General features: G+C 42.1%; 3 protein-coding genes across 5 annotated transcripts; 1 reads left to right on the top strand and 2 right to left on the bottom strand.

Annotated features, from left to right (window-relative positions):
• Positions 1–2519: 2519 nt before the first annotated feature.
• On the bottom strand, positions 2520–4472 carry RB195_005630 (uncharacterized protein; the record flags this gene model as incomplete). Of its 3 annotated transcripts, XM_064178252.1 has the most annotated exons (5): positions 2520–3178; positions 3243–3354; positions 3438–3488; positions 4231–4368; positions 4431–4457. In XM_064178252.1, 5 exons carry the CDS (start codon positions 4455–4457, stop codon positions 2520–2522), a joined length of 987 nt encoding a protein of 328 aa, XP_064035320.1. The 3 variants fall into 3 exon arrangements, with proteins under 3 accessions (XP_064035320.1, XP_064035319.1, XP_064035321.1); XM_064178250.1 differs by lacking the exon at positions 3438–3488 and having other exon boundaries at positions 4431–4472; XM_064178251.1 differs by lacking the exon at positions 3438–3488.
• Positions 4473–10559: 6087 nt separating this feature from the next.
• RB195_005629 (uncharacterized protein) lies at positions 10560–13116 on the top strand (the record flags this gene model as incomplete). The annotated part of the gene is made up of 5 exons (XM_013443499.2): positions 10560–10729; positions 11443–11522; positions 12545–12649; positions 12717–12889; positions 12970–13116. The coding sequence occupies 5 exons, from the start codon at positions 10560–10562 to the stop codon at positions 13114–13116; spliced, it is 675 nt and encodes a 224-aa protein (XP_013298953.2).
• Positions 13117–13440: 324 nt separating this feature from the next.
• RB195_005628 (uncharacterized protein) lies at positions 13441–20825 on the bottom strand (the record flags this gene model as incomplete). Its single annotated transcript, XM_064178249.1, has 8 exons — positions 13441–13545; positions 14961–15098; positions 15522–15654; positions 15743–15831; positions 16454–16555; positions 18600–18726; positions 20625–20700; positions 20771–20825. The coding sequence occupies 8 exons, from the start codon at positions 20823–20825 to the stop codon at positions 13441–13443; spliced, it is 825 nt and encodes a 274-aa protein (XP_064035318.1).
• Between the last annotated feature and the right edge of the window lie 2424 nt (positions 20826–23249).

Raw genomic sequence — 23249 nt, 5'->3', positions numbered from 1 at the left:
GAGCAACAAACTAACGTTCATTACGTCATCATAATCACATGAGAACAATAAGAAAAGATAAAATACGAGTAAAGAAGTACTGAGAGAAAACAGAGTGTTAAAGAATAGCAGCGAATGAGCCGATATGGTGGAAACCACGCTCATCCTCCACACTTGAAGCACACTTCAGGAGAAAAAAAACTAGAGGAAAATGATGTTTTAAAAACAACTTGAGACAAGTATTCTATTCCTTGCTTAGTCGGAAAGACTGACTGAACTGTCATTGATTATTGATTAGTTCTTGATTGGAAGGTGCTAGCGATAAATTCGTACCGAATGCGTTTGAAAAACAAGAACGGGCTGAGAATGAGAGGAATTGCAGGTAGGCAAGCATAAGTAAGAAATCAAGGTGACTTTAAGCGGCAAATCGGACGGTTTTACGAGAAAGTAAATGGAAAAGGGGCAGTGACAGGGCCCCTAATTGGAGAAGGTAAGCACAAAGTGCGTCTTTGGATAATCCCATTAGATATCAAAAATAGCATAAAAACCAAACAACTATAGTCGGCGCCGAATGTATTCCTCCTGGCCCAATCGATGCGCATTGGATTGGAGCAGGAGAAAAAACGAGGAGCGCATTCCAAGCAGAAAAACGCGGAAGTTTTGCGACGAACGCGCCGCGATCTGCCGGCGGAACACATTTGGTGCCGACCATATGTGATCATGTGCACCGCAGAACCAGGATCGCAGTCCGACCGACAGGTGAAGCAAAACCTATGCATGCGAGCAGAGATTAGAATGACATATTGCGGAACTCAGAACCACAACATGCCGTGTTGTCTGGCTGCCCGCGGCTGCATGTCCGCTGCTCCGGCAACGTGCCCTCCCTATTTTTCATCACTTTGCTGTCTGCGTCTCTCTCCACTGCCGTGACGTCGTCCTACCCTGCGGCACAGAGTTTCGGACGCGCCTTCCGGGATTTCCATGACTTGCTTGTTATTCACAGTGCTTTCTAAAAATGCAAGTGAGCGTGGATGCAACGAAGATCACGCAGATGCCCGACGACGAAACGCGGCACGTAAATCGGGCGACTTTGACCTAAGCGTGCGTCGAGACCACCAAAGAGATCGCGTTCGTTCCAGTTGTGTGAAGCTTGCAAGAATCGTTTGCACTGATGCTGCAAACATTACATCAACACGTATTTTGTATTCACAGTAGGTGTTTCACTTTTTTGATAGCTATAGCAGGGTCAAAACGACATGAAGCACGGCGCATTTGAGTACGCGCTCGAAACGGCGCGGTGGAGGAGCGCTCGGCACCGAGGTAGGACCATCGCAAACTGCAGCGATGGGTGGTGCCAGCAAGGGATTCAGTACGGTTCTAACCGCTGCGCTCCACCGCACCGCCTCGAGAGAAGCCGCGTACGCAATTGCACCGTGCTTCATGTCGTTTGAACCTACTACACATCAATGGTGAAGGTTTATCGGGTCCAAATGTTGATGTTGACGTTATTTTCACGCACTGAGCTGACGCATTCAATCTAGTGTAAGTGTTTCGAAACGACCTGAACTTCGGTGCATTTGGGGCCCTGGCTAGCTCCACTTATCGCAGTGTGAGCGGAGCTAACGATGACCCAGCTAGGTCCCAACCGTTCCCTCCACCGCACCGCTTTGAGCGGAACTGCTCCGAGCCTCAGATGGTTTTGAGCCATCTATGGCATGTCGAGTGGATCACTATCAATCTTTCAGCTATATTGCAGCAGTCATTGCGGCGGAGGATGGAGCTGTGTCGATCGATATGGTCGTGCCATCGGTAATCCTGACGTTTTTGAATACAACCCGGTCAAACATTTTTAATTTTTCAACATCACACCAGCGCACGAGCGCTGGTCTTCTCAATAGTTCGCAGTTGAACGCAATTGCACCATTGTAGCGCAGGCAGTGGCTGGTTCAAACAAAGAACAAGGTTAAGCGGGGGTCCCGGCGCGCGCGTGCTTACTGTGGATCCTCGTTGGAACAGTTTTTCTGCTCCCTACTGCAGCACTCAGCTTGCAAGGAGATTCTTTGGATAAATTCCTATTGGTTTTCCGAACGGACCGAACTTCGATCCGTTCAGCAATCGACTGGATTGGTTAGCTGAGTTGTTTGGAGCTTATTTTCGCATGTTCATTTAAGTTTGTCGTGAACCTGGCTGTAGAACTCGTGACTTTCGCGTTTGGCATCCGTTGGAAGGAGAACAGGTGGGATACACTACGGTGAGCTGCTTGGCTTTATACAAAGTTACATTTCACCACAGTGTCCTTTCATATTCATATTGCGACTACTTTCTCCTTAAATCACACTAGAAATCCAGAGTATCGAGATTCAACAGTCACTTGTCGGTCTTCAATGTATCAGTAATAGTTGTTGGATCTGTATCGCAACATTTCTAGGATACAAAAATTCTCAGAATATGAAGACGTGTAGGACGTCACAAACGCAAATAGAGCACATAAAAAAGTGAGTTCAGCAATTTTATTCAAAAATCTGCGATATTCTACATTACTATCGTCTTCTTGTGCCATCTTCGAAGAATATGCCTCCATCAAGCGCACAATACTTTGGGCAAATTCCTTTTTCGCCGGCCGCTCCGGGTTTCCCAGCTGGTCCTGGTGGTCCTGGATTTCCGTCTGCTCCGGCTGCACCAGGAGCTCCCGGTGGTCCAGGTGGTCCTGGCGCTCCCGGTCCATGATTCTCGCCAGCCTTTCCATCGGGTCCTTGTGGACCTGGCGGACCTGGTGGTCCTGCTGCGCCAGGTTCTGCGGGTGCTCCTTGGGAAGTCTCCCCAGCTGGTCCAGGTGGTCCAGCTTCTCCAGGAACGCCGTCTTTCCCTGGTGAACCAGGTGGGCCAGGTGGTCCAGCTTCTCCTGGTGATCCCGGCGGTGAAGGCGCTCCGGGTGCACCAGGTGGACCGTCAGGACCTGGAGGTCCAGGTGGTCCTCCTGGTCCTGGTGGACCAGCGGGACATGGTTTGCATGGAGGCGGTGTGATTGGTTCACAGGGCTCTCGAGGTGGTTTTCCCGTACTTCCTGGTAAGCCAGGCACCCCTGGTTTTCCGGGTTTTCCCGGTTTTCCGGGGGCACCTCCTGGTCCTTGAGGTCCAGGTTTACATTGCGCTTGTGCTCCAGCTCCAGCTCCAACTCCAGCTCCAGCTCCAGCTCCTCCTGAAAGATGTCAGTGTATGAGGGGACTCGTAATTATTGTTGTAGTGTAGGACTGGAAATATACCTCCTTCAGCATATGTTTGTCGACGTTGGTGGTGAAGAGCACGCGTAGTTCTGTTGTGGATTCCTAGACGAGTTAGCTCGTTGATTTCTCGCTCGATTTCACGAAGGGAGCGCTGGAAGCGTTTTGCATACAGTCATCCATCATATAATTAGGCTTCCCAGTCATGTGTAGATTCTGATCTGACGTCTTGTTTACTGTGATATATCCAATTATGTGATATACAATGAAGTCTTTTTTCCTAATTTTCTGGAATGGCATAGGAATAGAATGTATGATGTTAAGGAAACTCAATAAATTGTGGAACATGAATAATTCCAATTTTTGTAAGGATATAGACTCTAAGAACAAAAGAGATTCGTTCAAACGCTAGGCGCCTTCACCTACGCTCAACCGATCATATCCGTTCTCAATTCTTCCTTCGCAAATGAAAAATCAATTTTGGAGGCATTTGTCCACGTATTCCAAGTGGGTTTACACTACAATAGCCATCGGCTGGAATTGAGGTCAAATGTCGTTCTTGTTCCTGAAGCGACGCTCTCGCGGACAAGAAGAAGACTTGAGCAGAGGGCAAAAGACAGAGAGGAAGAGAGAATGCCTTTTCTTTGTCCGTCTGCCTACTTGTCTGTCCGTGTGTGTGTCTGTTTGTTGGTCGCTCTGCATCTGCGTCTGTTAAGCGGAGAGTGTTTGTGCGTTTGTCTGGACAAACATAAATACCGCTATAGTCAGTTCAATTCAACCGTCTCAGCACGATCATTCAACACTATCGTTTTGCCATAGCCATACGCCCAAAATAGGGTTTTCTTTAAAAATCAAAATTTCAAAGATGGGATGTAGTGCCATTTTTTTACAGAAAGAATATAGTTATGTAGATTACAAATGAATACCTTTGGTAAGAACATTAACTGCTCAGGCGTCTACCTGGGTTATCTCCATCTATCTGTTTCCCTACCGATTACAAAACCCGGAAGAAGAAGAGAAAATCCCTCACCGTGCAGTAGTCCGCCTCCTTATTTAATCGAGCCTTCGAAGCTTCAGAATGATGATAAATCATTGGCAACGTGGCACATATTGAAAACACAGAAGCCAACGAAAATAAAATCGCACTGTACGCTATCATACGGTATGCCTGAAGAAAAGAAGAAAAAATAGCCGCATGTATAGATTGGAGAATGAAACGAACTCACGAACCTTCACTTTAACATCCACGACATCCATGCTGGCAAAATCCATTGTCGTGCACTTTTCGTCCGATGCTGTTTATATACATAAGTGTTGAAGTCCAGAGATAGCTGTACACGATAGAAGGACTCGTTTATTACAAGGTGTGAGAGATACAAGAGGAGATTAAACTGTGACGAAACAGCCATAAGCAGGCCAATTGTCGACTACGAGGGCAGTTCTAGCTGTTTCAGTTGAGAAACTATCTCCCTCTGATCTGCAAATGCGGGTAAATTCAATCTTCAACGGAAACCAGTTTCTGATGGATGTCCTTTCTCCTCGATGTGGCTCCTAACCTTAGAAGGATCAAACTTGAAAGAGAAAATACTCAGAATTTTGAGTACGGTCTTCCAAGCAACTCTAGAGACAGCCCTAGAGAATCAGATTTGGGGTACATACTGTACCACAAATCTGATTTGGTGCAGAACCCAGCGAAAGCATGGAGGGTTGTCGATTATGGGACATATCGTGGCTCCGCTCAGATTTTCCTAATCGTCGTAGAAAAAACCTATGTGGAAGATGGCGTTCTCTCCTACGATTTCAGCTGCAACGCGTCATCCCTTTGTACGCGCAGCCTCAATAAGCGATCGTTTGAGGATGAATAAGGTTTCCCACCAGCCTGTTCAAGTGAAACCAATGAATGGGTTGCTGAGGGGACCGGAACGTATATGTACATAGAGGAGAGCGTTCTAACGTTCCTCGTAGGAACTAAAGCGGTTCCCATACCGATTTTACGACGATTAGGGAGCAGTATCACTCCGAAATCCGCGATCTACATCCCCATCCATCTTTAATTTTCCCTCGGATTCCCTTACTGCGTTGTATTCGTGGTATGCTGCCTTTAAATACATTCACCCCTAATTTTCCCTTACGATAGCACTAGCAGAGATTTCTGTATTCAAATTCGCGAGCTTTCTCGAAGATGTTGACTAGACTGCATGCATAAGTATTTGTAATGTTCACGCATGTGTTCGAAAGCAAAACCACGTTACGTAGGAATTCCAGAACAACAAATGGCATCGTGGTCAGCTCTCCAACCTCCAACAGTGCTCTTGTCTTATGGGAGAGCGTTTTTTTTTTCTGAAAAGTTCCTTTCTGTTCGCTCCCACATCTGTTACGAGGCATCAGAACTGCGAAGATCAGATGAACACGAGACAAGATCCACCAGTGATTTCGGTCCTAGATTGAGCAGTATTTGTTAGTTTCAAACAAATTAGTTTACCATCTAGAAATAAGTAATGTTCAAGTCCTTTCTTCTGTCGTATGAGGAAAAATAATCGATATGGTCAAATTCGCAATGCCTTATATGTTAAAAATAATTTTTTTTCATTTATTTAGTACTTACTCTTCAGTTCCCTAGCTATTATTATTATTTAGTTGCTTGTTGAATCTAAATACAAACAAATCGAACTAATTTGAAATTTTCGCCATACAACAAGGCTTTAGAATATCATTATTCAAAGGATGCAAGCTTCGATCGGAGGTTCGAATCCGCCCTAGTGCTCACCAAGCCTTCCATCCCTCCGGGGTCGATAAATTGGTACCAGACTTGTCCGGGAGGATAAAAGCACTGACTTGGCATATCGACTAGTCCCCGAAAGTCATTTTAAAGGCCAGTTGCACGTTCGTGAACCTCAAACAATTCTGAATTGAAGTGAAGTGGAGACCTAACCCATGTGGATTGATTGACGCCAGAGACTTTTTATCCTTTGTTTTTTTACGAATGCTTTCGAATGGCCCGAAATCCTGCCATGAACCTCATCCAAAGTAGCACCACGTGTGAGGAGATGGTTGCAGTGCTGCGGATCTCCCGATTCCTCACTGGATACCTCCAAATCCCTCTGTTGTTATTCATAGCCGATAATCGCCGTAATGTTCCCGTTCATGTCGTCTGATTAGGTGACATTTGCCGGATACTAATGTGATTGTGGAAGCATGGAATGCGACTGGTGTGTGGGTACGGTAGCACGGCTGCATGCAAATCCATTTAGTTGACGAGATCGTTTCCAGAAACGCAGAGTTAACGTAAGGTTCGTCTTTAAAGAAAGTTTAACAGATATTGCATACGCAACTACGTTCTTGTATCCTATCAGAATGGAAAAAGTTATGTCGTTTATGTTGGAAAACTTATTTAAAATGATAACAGTAAAAATTATAGAAATTTCATGCCTGTTGATCGCACAGCCGCTTGTAAGCGGCTCCTTATAGAATTTTTGCGCTTCCTTATAGAACTTATAGGATTTTCTGAAGATGACTTAGCGATTCCTGAAGATTAGAAGGAAATCACGTTTTACGAACCTAATAGGAGTCAAGAGGGCTCCAGGACTTCCACCGCTCTAGCCAACGAATTTCTTTAAAATAGTTATTATTCAAAAGTTCTAAATCAAACCAGAACTGTATTGGGTGTATCCAAATTGTTTGGGATTAAATAGAGCTTTAAAATAACTATTCAAAAATATTTGAAGATAACTATTTTGGCACAATGGGTAGCCATATGATTGAAAATCTACTGAAATATTACGTGAATGTGCTACTATAGCTAGAAGATCCATGAGTGCTCTCAAAGCGATGAAAATAACCCGAAGCCCGGGGAACTGTACGAGCTATCTTCCCTGGATTGTCAGACATTTTCCTATGGGAAAATGAATCAGCGCTGATACTTAATTGTTTTATCATTTATCGTCTCAGTCAACATTGTGATTACTTGGAAATTTGTCAAATTCTCCGAGTAAACTTTGATTGTGTGTCTCTGAAGCGCATCAATCTGAATTCACGTATTTGTGGATTTATTCCAGGGAACTACCGAAGATTGCTTGTTGCGCTCAAGAAAGAACGACTATCACAGTACTTGGACAAGGAAGGCAAAAATCTACATGTTACGATACGGTATCGCGTTAATTACGGTTGTCTGCATAAGGAAATTATCATAGTGAGAGTCATATGTCAAGTGCTTGTTTAAGTGGCGCTTGGTATAACGATCACTCGAAACATACGGCATAGTGGCGACCTAAAATTAACGCCAGAGCGTCGTTGACGCACCAGAGGTCTAACGAGGAGTAACTGAAAGAATACTAGAACAACTGAAAGATACGGGATTCTAGAGTACTTTTCGGGCTTGAAAAAAAAAACTGAATTAAGTTATCTAAGAAACTCCTCAAGTTAATTATACAGTACCCAACGATTGATGGGAAGGTCCTGAACACGGAAAATCCAGATTCTTATCTCAAGAACAGCTTGCAACTTCAAACCGCAGCCGTATTACATGGGAATTTACATAAAATTTACGGGATATAATTTGGATGGATAAGCAAACACAGCCATTAACTCTCTGATGGCCTTTCAATCGCATACTATCAAAGGTGCATTGAGTACTTAGAAATTGGAGCATCTCTTTCGCAGTAGAGCACAGTATATTTCCACGTTTCCAAAGAAATGGGGTAGCCATGGTTGGGCAACTCTAGTTCCAGAAATAAACGGGATCCTCCTGGGCATTCAACCCGCGTCACCACAAATGCTACAGTTCCCGGCAGCCAATTAGCGCTGCGCCCTACGGCTTGCCCCACCCCCTCATCGACTGGCACCGCCTCCGACCCCACCCCTATAATCCGGTGATCCGCATGGATATCGGATTTGTTCGCAACGGTAATCCCGTTTCTATCGCATCCAACTCATTTACCGTGCTTATGAAATATGTCTTGCTGCTGCTGCATCGTTAGATTTATTTGGAAACGTTCACGGATCCATGAAATAACTGATGTGTTTCTATTCAGGAAATTTCCTAGGAAAAAAACGAAGTAGTGGAAATATGAGACAGGAACCGGCTACTAGACCATCACTTTGTAAATCACCAAGAAATTAATTTTGCAACAGTATCGCCCTTTCCACGAACGTGGAACTTTTCGTCCTTAAGATGTGTAGGCAAAAAAAAAAGTCAAAAGAGTTATTCAAACCAGGGCAGCTCATTTTTTCTCAACTTCACCTGCTTTCTTCGGATAGAATAAAAGAGCTACACTTACATACATCTAAAGTTAAGGAATTAAATTCATTATCTATTGGCAATAGAACTAATGGATAAAATACAACCACATAGCAACATTAGTGCGCACTTCACTAGAATTAATTTGTTGAATATCGTCGGAGTACTCGAAACCGGATGAGAATAAGTTTTTCTGGGTGGCAAAATGAAGAACGTGATCCACTTGTAGCAAAAACAATTTTGAAAGTTGATCTTCCCAGGGGTTTATACTTCACAAAAGTAAAGTTGGGCCAGAATGCGTCAATTTGTTTTACCGAATGCCACTTAGGGTTCCTAGGGATGTGTAGTTGTGGAAATAAAAGATACTGCGGATCGCCTCCTTTTTTGAATTTCTATAAAACCATCTGAAAACCACTTTCATTTCTTTTTCTATTCTCGTTTCGCTTAGTGAGCAATTTCATGAAGTAAAAATGTGCATCGCGAAATTTTGAAATCTGTAAAATCTGAGAAATGTTTCTGTCAAATGGCTTGCGAGGAAATTTTCCCGAATGGCACCAGGATATTCTCATATTGTCCATTTATACTTGTCTACGTTTTCCCTTATTTGTTATTAAGACACTTTTTTAATCGAGTATTTCCCATCGATGAATCGATATCGATCGTGGTCTGGATCCTTGAGAATCTTGTGTTCTGTGAATCACAATAGTAACAATGAGTAATATCAGTTACTAAAACTGTAGAGTTCGAAGTAATTGTAACTGAGCTACATATATGAGAACCTTTCAACTATTTAAAGTAATTAGATCAGCTAACATGGATAAAGTTCAGTGGAAGAATTGCTAATTCTTCGGCAGAAGACGAAAAAGACGCGGATCCGCGTCTTTTTCGTCTGTTTTCATAACACACCTCAATTTGATATGTATGATAAAATCCATATATCAATAGATCCGAGTGTGTGAGCTAAATCGATTAGATATATGTAAGTAAGTACAACTCTTAAAGGCTAACACTGAAATACTCTGAAAAAGTCACCTATTTTTACACATTAGCAAAGCAAAGCTGAGTCCGAGTTAATTGCGCCTCAAGAACACGTGATTCTTGGCGTAAATATATTTTTGGGAAAGTAGTATGATGCCTACATACGGCCGTTTCACAGCCGTAATATCATATCTCTGACGATGTTGAAAAATTGATTAAAAGCATCACCCCACAAATCTGAGGTGGTGCGGATTTCACGCAGAGTATTCGCATACGGGATAGTAGACTATGAAGAGGAGGTGATTCCGTCCATTTCTCCCTAATTGCCGTAAAAAACGGCCCGGAAGATGCGGCGCGTGGATAAGGCTGGCGCGCTCCAATCGAACTCGTCCTAGAAAAGGGTGCATCGGAGCGCTCGAAGCCCAGATTCGTGGGATGATGCCTTTAAAGTAGCATGCTTTTGTTTCTTAGAGAATCAGCAAGAAAACTATTTGTTATGGGATGCTCTTATCTCTCGACTTTCTACCTCAACAGAATTTTCTGTTTCTTTGCAGCTGCAAACTGCAACTGTGAAGTTGCAGCTTTAGTGTTTTGCATTTTTTTTGTGGTCTTTGGGAGTTCAGAAACCGTTAACAAATGAGCTGTGCCTTCGGTCGACACATCACTTCAGAGAACGGTTCCCGTACCATGAACTGTTTCAATTCTTTCCACAATACGTCTCAGCTGTGGTCAATTTTGAACCCGCAAAGATCAAAACTTTTACTTACTTTTTCATGTGTTTTTACAAAAAGCTTATGTATTTCTTCGCAATTAGTAAGTGGATATGTTTCTCTTTCCTCTGTAACAGGTTATTGCCACCTAGGCACGCCGACCCACCACATACCCCAAGCAACACATCGAACAACTGCAATGTTGAGCATTTATTGCTAGATTTGAAAGGAATAGAATAACTACAGAGAGAAATGTTTTTTCACAAAACGAAATTCCTCGAGATCGTTTACTGCCGAAGAATTAGCGATTGTACTGTATTTGCAGTTACAAATGAAGCCTCACAGATATTTTCCCTTATTTTCTTCCATACTCGTTTTCCATGCTACAGTTGGCAGTGCAGAGTAACTTTCGGAGTATTTTCTTTCAGCCAGCTAATGGACTACGGTGGCTATTTCACGCAACAGGCCTCCAGCATTGATGGCTCGGTGCCAAATCCGTTCCAGCTCAATACTAATTTCAATTTGAATAATAGCGCAGGATATGGTAACGGTGCACAAACACAAATTTACGGACAGTACACAAATCCTTACCTTACTGGTAACAGGTAAGGAGTTCCTTCTCTTGAATATAACCAAGCAGATCGAATAAATTTATAAAAATTTCGTGAGCTGTGCTTTTATTGTGGGTGCATCCCTTAACGTCCTTACGTTTCTGATTACATGCAAGAAAAAAGCACTTGCAAAGGACCACTCTTTAATCTATTACGAAGATGGAAGAAGACCATGAATAATAAAGCGGAACGTATTTTAGACCCTAGGAAATTTCTCGTTTATCTAAATTTTCAAGTAAAAAAGCATAATCGACGGGCATTACTAGTGAGATGGTCCTACATACGCACCAAAATATCTGCATGTGGAACCACATTCTATTCTTCTCCTGTTAATTATAGCCGCTTAAGTGGCGCGCGCCTGTACAAAAAGTGTATTCCATGATGAATCTGTACGTCTTAAGCGCTAAGGAGGTTAAAAAACTAGAAGAGTTTTCGTTTGAATGCATGAACTATGTAGAACTTCGAGCTGAGGGTTGAGAAGACAGTATTCCCTTTCGGCTGCTACTGATTTTCTTTTTCAAAGCGCTAAAAATGTCAATGTTCGAGTCATGGATAAAGTATTACTGTTCTATCAACGAAATCAACCGTAATCGGCACCCATTTGTGGTACAGCCCAACTTCGATCTTTTCCTTCTTGTCGTACACGCGGAACTACTCAGCTGACAAATTAACAGATTAATACTTAAGAAATGTTAGACTCTGTTCAGATCTCTACCAACGTCAACAAGTCAACAGAATGCATATCGTCAAAGTACTCATGATTCTCTTCAAGCATTCTTCAATACAGGTGAGAAACCGTAAGGTGGTATGTACAGTAGGATCGCTAATTTTTCGACAGAAGACGAAAAATTAGTGATCCTAGTACAAAATCTAGTGGAAAATCTTTTTTAAAAAATCCTAAAAATTGGGCAGGCCTGCGTAGAGCAATCAGTAAGAGGTTAAGATGTGACTGTACGTCTTCTGGTACGAAACTGCCCCAGAGCTAACCTAGTCTTTCATCCTTCTGGGATCGGTAAATTGGTGCCAGACATGTCCGGGAAGATAGAAACACTGACTTGGTACGCCGGCTACGTCGGCCGCAAGTAGTCGTGTAGACTGCACAGAGATATGACCAACTCATGGCTTTGACCTCAGCAAGACTAGTAACGAGGGGAGATTTTCCTTGACCCACTCCCCTCTCTGGATGTGGACATTACTGTAATCCGCCTCTATCAATTCTGCTAAAAAGATTTGTTTCCACTGTGATAAGCAGAGACACAAAATCTGATGTCCAATCGCTAGGAAATTCTTGGCGTTCGCAGTCCGACTGACCAACAATTCTATCCAAATTTGTTACTTCGCAATTTTGAAGAGATTTTCGACAATTTCGTAGTAGAAGACTTACAGTTCGTCAACAGAATTAAGGATTGACTTACCAAGGGGACACGATTAGGGTTTCGAGGTTTTTTAGATGTTTGGGCGTCAACCCCGCCAAACATAACAAATGTTCCATGGACTTGCAGACATCTAAAAAAACCTCGAAAAATCCAAAAATTTGGGTCAAAGTAAGCGTCGTAATGTAAATACAGGCATGTTGATAATTAGTAAAAAAAAAAAAAACTTTTCATCCTCTAGTAATCGAGAAACATCTTTGGAAGAAATAATCCAGCTAAATGTCAGTAAACATTGACACACACGTCAATTATTTTTACAAAAACATAAAAATACACATGAATCATGAATCCAAGAAAAAAGGAAATTTGTAAACTTCCATGAAAAGGTCAAAATCACATATCAACTTTTCTTCTTTTACCAAAAACTAATGTTCAGGCCTACAATACCAGTTGTATCAAAAATCCTCGTTGATGGGATCAACTGATGGACGAAATGCCGCTAGTGGGATCATGGCCGGCATTCCTGGATCATCGCTTGTCGGTAGGTGCTAGTCAGCGATGGGAATGGACATACCGATCATATCAATCGATTCTCAATTTATTTCCAGGAGCGCTTTGCGGAAATCCGTCAGAAAGACGTAAGCAACGTAGAATTCGAACTACTTTTACCTCGGGTCAGCTAAAGGAGTTGGAGCGAAGTTTTATGGAAAGTCACTATCCGGATATCTACACCAGAGAGGACATAGCGATGAGAATTGATCTTACCGAGGCTAGAGTACAGGTTTGAAAGCCTCTCTCCCTTGCTTACCTTCGAAAAACGCAGAAATTTCCACCTTTTCCTCCCGAGAAGAGAAACTTCAGGTATGGTTCCAAAATCGGCGAGCCAAATATAGAAAACAGGAAAAACAACGGAGAGCTAAGGAAGAAGGGGAAGATGCGGAGAAAAAATCAGAGGTTGACGAGAAGCTCAGCACAAGCGAAACACTGTCCGATCTCGTTGACCATTGAGTCTATAACCCAATCAATCGATTTGTGCTTGTATTTTGAGTCACTTTATTTGATCTCCAAAGATCTCATATGCGATTTGCTAGTCATTTTTGCTTTGGATTTCATTGCTGTGTTCATCTAGTCAATTGTACATTCTGCTTTAAAATATTTTTCTCCAGAAGAAGACAATAAATTCGCAGTGATGCTTTAATGTTTTTTCCAGAAGGGGAAAATAAATTCGCAGTAATGGAAGAGATCAATGAGAACGTACGAAATAACACCACCGAAACGATTATACCGTAATCATCGGAAAGACTATTTGAAGACATCAGTTTGGCCTCAATTCTACTGCTCCTCTTCCTTACGTCTTTTCGACGGAACACCTTCTTCTTCTTCCTCGGTTTCTTTTGGCGCCTGCGAGATTGTCATTCCTTCTTCCTTGACGCCAAACTGCAACAGCGTTTTCTTCTTCGTGACAAAAAAAACTGTAAAAAAAAATGGCAAACAAGAAAAAAAGAAAAAAGATAGATGGGAGATACATTATCCAGTTTGTTATGAAAATACTGGCCTATGGTGTAAAATAGCTTAGTCTGCGACCATGAACGCGAGTAAAAATGATTCTAGCTGTTAGCCGAGCATGTGAGCGTCATTTTGCAGAGCATGCTTCTAGAAAGAGAGTAAAGTTATACGAGCTTTTAACTGTAGTGTTTCAAAAAAATTGACCAGACCAGGCACTTTCACCTACGTCTTTTTGTTACTTTTCTACTTAACAAGGAAGCTCCGATTTCGGCTAATTTGTAAATGGAGGTCGATAGGGCAATCTCTACGGGGTAATCCATTTAGAGACAGCGAATCACGATTCTGACGGGGTACGGAAATCGCTGTGAGAGCCTAGAGTTCGGGTTTTAGATTACGGAAAGCAGCGTGGTTCCGCTCCTCTTTCCCTAATCGCCCTTAAAAAAAGTAGTAGGCGGCGTTCTTTCCTACGAAATCACTTGCAGCGCGTCACCCTTGTCCACGCGCCAGGTTCAACAGTGTGCAGTCGAAGATCAATGACGCTTCTCGCCAGCTACACCGTTTTTTTTAGGACGATTAGGGAAGGATAAGCAGAGCAACGACCTACCCAACTCTAGGCTTTCGCTGTGGTTTCCGCATAACGTCAAAATAGTGGTACGTTGTCTTTAATCTATTCACCGGATAATTTTACCGAACAGTCGCTGGACAAGATTCAAAAATCAGGGAGATTAGGCAAAAGATCGGAATTGGTACTTATGTTAGTTTGGAAAACAGCGATGTGGACTCCGTTGGCGCAGCTCTGCGGAGGACAGAATCAGTGTCGGGCGAAGGAAACACGTCTGATATGATGACGTACACGTATATAACGTTCCTGCGGGCTCGTCGCGCTTTCTCGAGAAGGCATACGTGCAGCTAACATTGCTTAGCACCGTGACCTTCACTTTTTTCCAAGATCAAAGACTATCGGAATGTTCACAAATTCTAGCGCTAAAGCATATTCTTAAATAGATAATAGGTAACAATAATGCTTTTTTCGTTCCTTTGATTTGCTTCTTTTTTCTTTGCTTTTCTTCTTCTTTTTTTTTCTTGCTTGTTTTTTTTTTGATTCTTTGATGTACCAATCCTAGCCGAACTATTTAAAAAAGGAGAATATAAGCTACTTGGTCTGCATCCAATAGGATGAGAGAAAACAAAACAATCTCTGCATTTTCATGAGACCAGTACCCTATTAAATTCTCATTCAGGCCAAAGAGGCAAAGTATGGTTACCCATTCGATTAACTCGATGACTTACCAAGTATTCCTGAGGAAGAAATTAGCGGTGCTCACTACGAAATAGGGTTTGCTCACTTTTTTGCCAAGTTTTTCCGCCAATGATCTTGCCTCCTTGATGTTTCTTTCCACTGTAGCCACTCGTTGATTTGCTTGATGTGCGTTCTCCACTACGATAGTTGTTGCGAGCACGTGGGCTGCTTGGCATTTGGCTGTCTGGAAACATGCAGAAGTACACAGATTTAGTTCACCAAGAAAGCGACGCTTAGTGACTGAAAATTTACAGAAATAAAGGAAAAAAGGATAACTGGTGAGCAAGATTCGAAGAAAAAACCGGCTGCGATTGTGGTCTTTGGACTTCAGCGCCTCAACATATGTCCACTATTCCCAGAAAAGTTAGTTGAACGATATGGGGTTAATGATCTGATGCAGAAAAAACATCTCGAAGAAAAAACATTATTGACCGTTACTATGTTAGCTCCTCATTAGGTCAACCGCTGAGAAACTAGTAGTAGAAAATCTCAAACTTCGTTAAATACTTCCTTCCAATTTGATCAGGTGATAAGAACGTTGTGATTTTTACCAGAATATTCCATTCCCCAGAAATATATTTTCCTCGAAAAACATACTCCAACGAACCTCAATAAGCTCGATGGTGTCCTCATCAACAGAATCAGCGTACTGTAGTGCCAGATATGACCAGCTACAGAGAATATCCAATCGATCCAACTCAAAAGGTTTCCATAATTGAACAGCCGCTGACCATAAGTAACTGCAAACGTGGATTTAACTACAGAAATTCTATAGAACTAACAAAGGACACCAGTTTTCTGCGAAAACAAAGCTAGTATGGGACCCACTCGAAGCTTCTTTTGACTCTTCGCCACGCGTCTGCTCTGGATTGCGCATGATTTGGTCGGCGAGGCATGCGTTCCTGGACTCGCGATATCTGACATGGAATTTTGAAGCTGTTATTAGCCTCTGGTAGTGTTGGCGAGCGCTTGCAGCGGTTCGTTTCGCCAATGAAGATTTATTTCGATAATCGACCAGAGATTAAGTCAACGAGAGGCTGACAACAGTTACGGGGGTAGAGAGAGGTAGAGTAAAAAAAAGGAAGAAAGAGAGAGAACTGAAGTTTGAGGTAACTGAACGAAAGTGTATCTTAACTTCACATTTTAATGAGCTACTGAGTTTAGCACAAGTGCGTGAAGTGATTCACCGGTGAGCCACGCATTTTTCTTCTTGCTTAAAGCGACTTCTGATACCTTAAAATGGATTTTGATGCAAAATGGTAGCAACATTAGTGACTAAGAATTTTATTATCTTTAAACTGTATTTTTAAATTGCGCAAAATCATCTCAAGAGAGAAACGTTGTGTTGCGGTCTAAGTGTTGAAGAGCTGATGGCTTGTAGCAATAGCTACCTGCAAGGAACTTATGCTTCTCTGAATAACAACCAAGCAAGAAAAAATCCACTACTTTCGCTACTTTCTGTATAACAATTTTCGTTTGTAGAAAAGGGGTAATTCCCATAATTTCGGCCGCACAAAGCAAGCAACACATAGATCCTACCATGTGATACGCATAGTAGATGCTTAGCTGAGAACTCGATATCACACGGGCATCCTTTAAACGTGGAGCACGTTCCAGAGCATCGATCCATTCCCAGCATACCTGAAGAAGTTAGTAAAAATGAAAGTCCAAATACTTAAATACACCCTTAGTCGTAGAAAACACATCGAGAAACATCCGATTTTTGCTCACAGCCTTTTAATTTCTCCTTCTAAATCAATCCTCAAGAAAAGAGGAAAAGAGGAAATCTATTGTCAAGGAAAATTAATGTCTGAACATTGGGAAAAACAAGTGCTGCGTGCAGATGCGTACAATCTTATGTTTTAAAAGTAAATAACCTTAAATATACTAGAAATAAATTCTAATAGTCAAATTGATTAGAACAACAAATGAATGCGTATCTCTTGTTCTCCTTTCAGACGCAACCATTTCTAATCTTACGCCTATGAAATCGTTACAATATATTCTTAGAAAAGAAGGTAAGGACCACAACTCCAGACTCTAAAACGGTAAAAAATTAAGAAAGAAATCCAACGACTCATCGAGTTCCCCAAATCTGTACTGCAAACTTTCTTGTAGAAACGATGATGGAAAATCGCATTAAGAGTGATTATTGGGAAATAAAACACTAAATATAACGAAATATGAGGACACTGAAGTTTATGGAAGCATCATAATGAGGTTTTAGCGTTCCCGTAAAATTTGCAAAACAATCCGTCGAGCCGGATTCGAACCAGCGACCTAAGGATAGCTGCTACTCTACAGTCCTCCGCTCTACCAACTGAGCTATCGACGGCACGTTCCAGCTGTGCACAGCAATCCTTACTGACACAGGTATCTCCGATTAGAATACACCTATGTGAAGCTATTGCAAGATTTTTCAGGTCTTTTAACCTGTAAAATTACCGATATACTTCAGATCTCCTCACTGATTATCGCAGACTTCGATGTGACTATCCTCGAGAAGAATCAGGATTGAAAACAAGCAAAAACTTGCTCTTAGATACATATTATTGCCATTTTGCTCACCTATTTACTTCTCTTTACATCCGAGCCCTAGAAAAACAACAGAATAATCCATATAAAAACAGTCATCAAGTCCTGTGCTTTTCCATGGCTGCATAGAATTTTCCGATGGGTGAGGATAATTGTTATATTATCTTGCTGTAGTACAAGAGTGTGATCCAGATGCATGTATGTCGACAAAAGCAACCACAACTGAGCTTTTCAAAATGATTTCTACTTCTTAAAAATCCCACCATTCTGTTCCTTCTTCACTTCGTGAGAAAAAAATCCGTGAGAACCCAGCAACGTGTGGATGAGTGTAAAAAATGCTTGCACCTGACAATTGCACTTATGTAGAGCCAGAAATCTGTCGATTTCTTCGAAAACTGAAGGTCTCTAGTGGGAAATTTCCTAGGGAAAGAACGAAAACTGGTTCCGATACGAAGACTTTTAGGCTTCAAGAAAATAATGGGAGGGCCACTTCGGCGAATATAAGTGTGCAAAACTGCGTTCAAATGAAACTGGAGGAAGTGCTTTAGGATTCTGAGGCATGTTTAAAACACTGACTGACAAAGCAACTATATCCAATAAAACAATGATAGTCCTTGAGAGAAGGGATGTTCGAAGAGAACGGATACTGTAGATGTGTAGAAATTTTGTGCAGTAATTTTAGTAGTAAGCTTAAGAGGGGAGTGTCACGATTTTGACGCGATGCGTAACCCGCAGCGAAAGCGTACTAAGGGTAGGTGATTGCGAATCCCAGCGTGGTTCCATCCAACTTCCCCTAATCGTCGTAAAAAAAATACCGTGGAAGACGCCGTTGCAGCTTCACTTGTTTTTGAGTTGCAACGCGCCACCTTTCTGCACGCGTCGCAACCAAGTGCGAGCGGCCGAAGATCAATGACGTCTTCTCGCCAGCCTATTCACGTGAAACCAATGAAAAGACTGCTGAGGGGACAGGAAAGTGTGCATAGAAGCGTGCTCCAATGTACCTCGTAGGAACTAAAGCGATTCCCACGCCGTTTTTACGGCGACTAAAGAAAGATGGGCGGAATCACGCTGAGTTCTGTCTGCTGTCCAAAATGTTGAAATGGTAGAAATGATGAATAGTGGGACCAGGCCTTCATCGACTCACTCTTACCTCAATCACACTCTCATCATAGTGTGATGTATTAAGTATACAAGCGTAGACATGATCCATCAATTCCAAATCTTCCACTCCAAACGCATAATCGGTCGCTACCGCACATCGTACCACTGAAACGGCCCTGAAAATTAGGATCTTCAGCGTTTTCTTTTTCAGGAAATACGTCAAAGTTATATTTTCGTAATGAACAGACTGTTACCATGGGAAACATCTACCCGTTAAACTCTAAAATAAAAGTAATGAGTTTTTGGGACAATATTAAAAATTGATTCGTTTTGAAATTGGAAGCCCCTGGCGAAATAAGAGTATTTCCACGATATACAGACTACAACAGTTATGGTCATAACTTCACCCCGTGTCCAATACAAATATTTGATCCATGGTAGGTAACCTTTTTTAACCCCATGACCATCGGTGACTTTTCGTCTTCTCATTGTACTATTCAGTATTATTTGGTTGGCTTGCTGAGGCAAACTCAGCGCGACGCCACTTCACAGCGGACCTAGCCATTTGTTGCAGAAACATTTCCTGTGCAAGACGAGTGGTAAACGTATTTCCACCGCATGTTGCGTTTGTCCGTGCGTCCGATTTCTATTGGATAGTAATCTTCCGACAAAGATACATTTTACCACTACAGAATGTCAATCCAACTAGAAAAGGTTCATTGGATACGGACTCTGGTAGTTCATTATCTCGTGACATTCCATGCTGGACTGGTACATTCTATGCTTTGGTTTTATAACCCATCTTCATAGTGTGTATTCCTTTGCAATAGTTTGCTGAAGTAACTGCGCCTCAAAATGCAAAGCGCTCCGCCCACTTCGTATTCACTTTCCTACTGCCCGCGACAAAGTCTCAAGCTCCATCTGCATTATAATAAACTCTTAATAATACATTCTAATGTCTCATTATAATACATCTTATAAAATTTTCATCTTTCCTCCCACATATGTTTATGTACCCACGTGCAATCAAGCATGCTTCCTCTGTCTCTGGACCATTAAAAAATAAAGTTTTATGAGGAATTTCTCAGTAAGAAGCAAAATAAGATCTCTGGAACTTTGCACTTCGATAAGACACCAAATCACCCAGAACCCTCCTTTCGCGCTTTTTTTTTTGTAGAAATCTCATTACGATGGAGATCTCATCAGCAGAGACGCTGTTGAATCGTCGCCTGCTAATGAAATGCTTCCAAACACGTAAAGATCCAGTTTTTCCTTTTTTCAAAAGAATTTCAAATTAACGGTTACGGGACGGTATGGATAGACCGTGTCAGCCGCTGTCTGCTAGTGTTCAAGAGAGAGATGAGTGATCAAGCGAGAGGACGAACGCATGAATGAATGAATATGAGCGAACCAATGAGTAAGAGACTGGATAAATACACAAATGAATCAATAAACAAAGTTGATGATTATCAGTAAGGGTCAAATAAAAGGAGATTCCGAATGGTGATTAAGGAAGGAGGAGAATTTGAAGACGAAAAATTAGAGAAGGGATTGCCTGTGAAAGAGTTGAAGGTGAAGATGTTTTGAATGTGAAAAAAAATCACATCACATGCTAGTGATTTAAAGATGGAAAATTCCAGAAAATATCATTACTTCAAAGAATAAGAAAGTATGCATCCAAATAGAAACAGTAAGGGGAAATGGAAAAATGGAAAATCCTAGATAAGAGACTGACTGACTTGAAGAGGGAGAGCATAGGAAATAAAAGACTAGTCACGATTCGCCATCATTATCGGTTCCAAAAATTCTGAATATGGGAAAAGTAGAGAAACCAGAAAGACCCCGCTAGCCACTGTCACGTATGCGTTCTCCGCTATCGTTCAGTACACTGGCAACGTGCCGAATTCGCCAACGTGGCATCGCCTATTTATGCGGAGAATTTCTGGGACCTGTACGACTCCTCAGAATCCACAGATATTCTTGGAAAGGTGGGGTTGACGTTGAAGGCATGGGAGGAAAAAGGAAAGAACACCAAAAAACGTTAGGAACTCCTGTATGGTTTCCTACCACTTACTTCTCGTAGTCTCTGGCGACCGTGGCTGAGAAAGCTTCACGAAGCAGCTCACACATGCTGTTGTTTGGTTCTGGTGCTTAGAAGAAAAACAACAGGCTCTAGAACAACAATCCCGTTGCGAAAAAGAAGAGCATAACAGGACATACCAGAGCTCTCCATCACCGGATCGATAGATGATCCTTCTACGCCACCGCGCGACATGAATCCTGAAAAGTCGCCGGCGACCAGCGATGGATCCGGGGCAGGCGGCTGCGTACGGACGTTGAAAAACCGGATTTCAATTAGACTTTTTCGCGCCCCCGATGTACGCTAAGGCGGAAATGTCGCAGAACGGCTAAAAACCTTCACACATCGTTCACTGTATCATTACAACAACGTTCTGGAATCAGAAGTTTAAACATCTATAAGAATTTACCGGTTTCTCAAAGTCCGGGACCATTCTGGCTTGTGCGTCTACAGTCCTGCGTGGCTCCGGACCTTAGCTCAGATGCAATTTAATTAGCAGAGATATCAAACCGATTAGATCTGGTAGGCTGAGCTCAAAAACTCGCCGATCGCCGTTCTGCTACTTTTCACCCCAGCTTCCCCTGATGAAACCAGTATTTACGCTGTCGTTTTTAGCAGAAACTAGGTCAGTGGGACGTAATTTGCCGTACGACCCACCAATGCACCTACCACACGTAATGTTGCAAATTAGGTCTCATCGGTTAGAGAGAAATCAGAACCAAAAAAAAAATCAACCTGATCATAACAAAATGGATTTACAACATACACAGAACAGGCCTTGGTCAACGCTGAGGAAGGACTTGAAGATATGCAGCTTTCATCCTTTTTTTAGTGTTTTGTGGGAAAATTGACAACAACGACTCGAAGATATTTCTGGACAACCCCCTCTCTCTACAGTATCATTTGTCGCATTTTACAATCTTCTGCGGTCGTTGCTAACAACAGCTTAGAAACATGGGAAGCACAGTTAAAAAAGGAAAGCGATCATCATTATGAACGGTTTAGATTTTAGGAAAATTTAAGAAATAACTACACGCTTGAACAGTGCACTTCCCGAACCAGCCTAGTAGTTGTTGGGTGCGGAAGCGAATTCTCTACACTCTTTCCAGTTTTCTTTAGTACCACAAAATTTTCGAAAAACAAAAACAAAGCACTGAAAATGGAGCATTTTTTAGTTTGAGCTAGTACATGTCTTAATCTTCTACAATACTATCAGCATGAGCATTCAAGTTTCAGCGAAAAGTTTACTGAACAAAACGGCAGGAATGAAGAGAGTTGAATTCTATGAATTTTACTCTTAATTTCCAAAATTTAAAGGAAAATTTCGTAAGTGACAAAATGCTTAGACAGATTTTTGAGACGAGAATAGTTTTCTGCCTGGTTCGCAGTAATTTCCACACCACAACGCTAAAGGCACTTTAATGTATGCAGCCAGAAATGAAATTTAAAAAAAAACTAAATTCTTCTGTGATGACAATCAAAAACACCATAGAGGATGTTCATCGCAAAATTCAAGACTTTCGTATCAAATATAGCACACATAAACACACGCACAAATTACAATAGATAAATATAATACAACCAAAGCGACCGCGTGTACAAGTCCGTTTGTATTGCTACTTACGCGTGGTAGCTTAGCTTTGATATGGAACGATCAAGCACATACAAATAATATAAACTGAGAGCAAAAAAGGATATAACCTGCACTCTGAAGCGGTGCAACTTTTTGCACATAGCAAAAGTCACCCAGAGCACACTTCCAGAGCCCATAACCTGATAGGTCAAATGTGAAATAGGATGAACACGGAATCCTTGACAACAACTATCCGCTCCATGCTGAACCGCCCGTTAAACGAACTCTAAAAATCCTTCCCACTCCATTGCGCTACAGCAAATACGCAACGAGGACGGCTCTATCATAAGCGTTGATGGCTACGTGGTCATCATGCGGTGATGACGATAAGCGGAAAGCAGAAGATTCCGCGATAGCGTTGAGAAACCACTACAGCGAGCTGGTGCGCAAATTTAACTACAGCCGTTTACAGGCGTCTTTGTACGACTGCAAGATCGCAGAGAACTCAAACTCTGAATCATGATGAAGGAGTTTCTTAAGAGTTCATGCACCTGCGGAAACCGCTGAAGACCAAGCAATGATACCTTCGGTTACAAGCTCACCCAGCACGCACCTTTGTCGAAACCGATCCGATGACAAACACAGGACTTTTGCAATCCGATTTGCTAGGAAAATGATGTTGTCCTAGCAAACGTCAGACAAAGGGAATCGGCTGATAGATCTCTGTAAGCAGATGAACAAGCGTAGTCATCGTTTCCATCTTCAAGAGGAATCACTGACGCCGTTAGCTAACGGCAAACAAAAGCCGACCTCCGTAGCTGGGTGAGCTCCCTTTGTCCTGGACCATCTATGCTCCAACAAATATTCATAATCAAAAGAGCGCCGAAGCTGTGGCAGTGGTATTGTACCAGGATTAACGGTGCTATTTTCCTTGGGCTTGAAAACCGTCTTCAGATTTCCTCATAGAGGAAATCTGAAAACTCGACCTATCAACGTACTTCACGAATCTGTCAAAGTTCCTGTCTTGACTGATGACATGAGTCGAC

This window comes from Necator americanus, chromosome I, assembly GCF_031761385.1.
Source record: "Necator americanus strain Aroian chromosome I, whole genome shotgun sequence".
NCBI lineage: Eukaryota > Metazoa > Nematoda > Chromadorea > Rhabditida > Ancylostomatidae > Necator > Necator americanus.
Note: the sequence above shows the minus strand (reverse complement) of the source record. Positions and strands in the feature narration are given on the sequence as shown.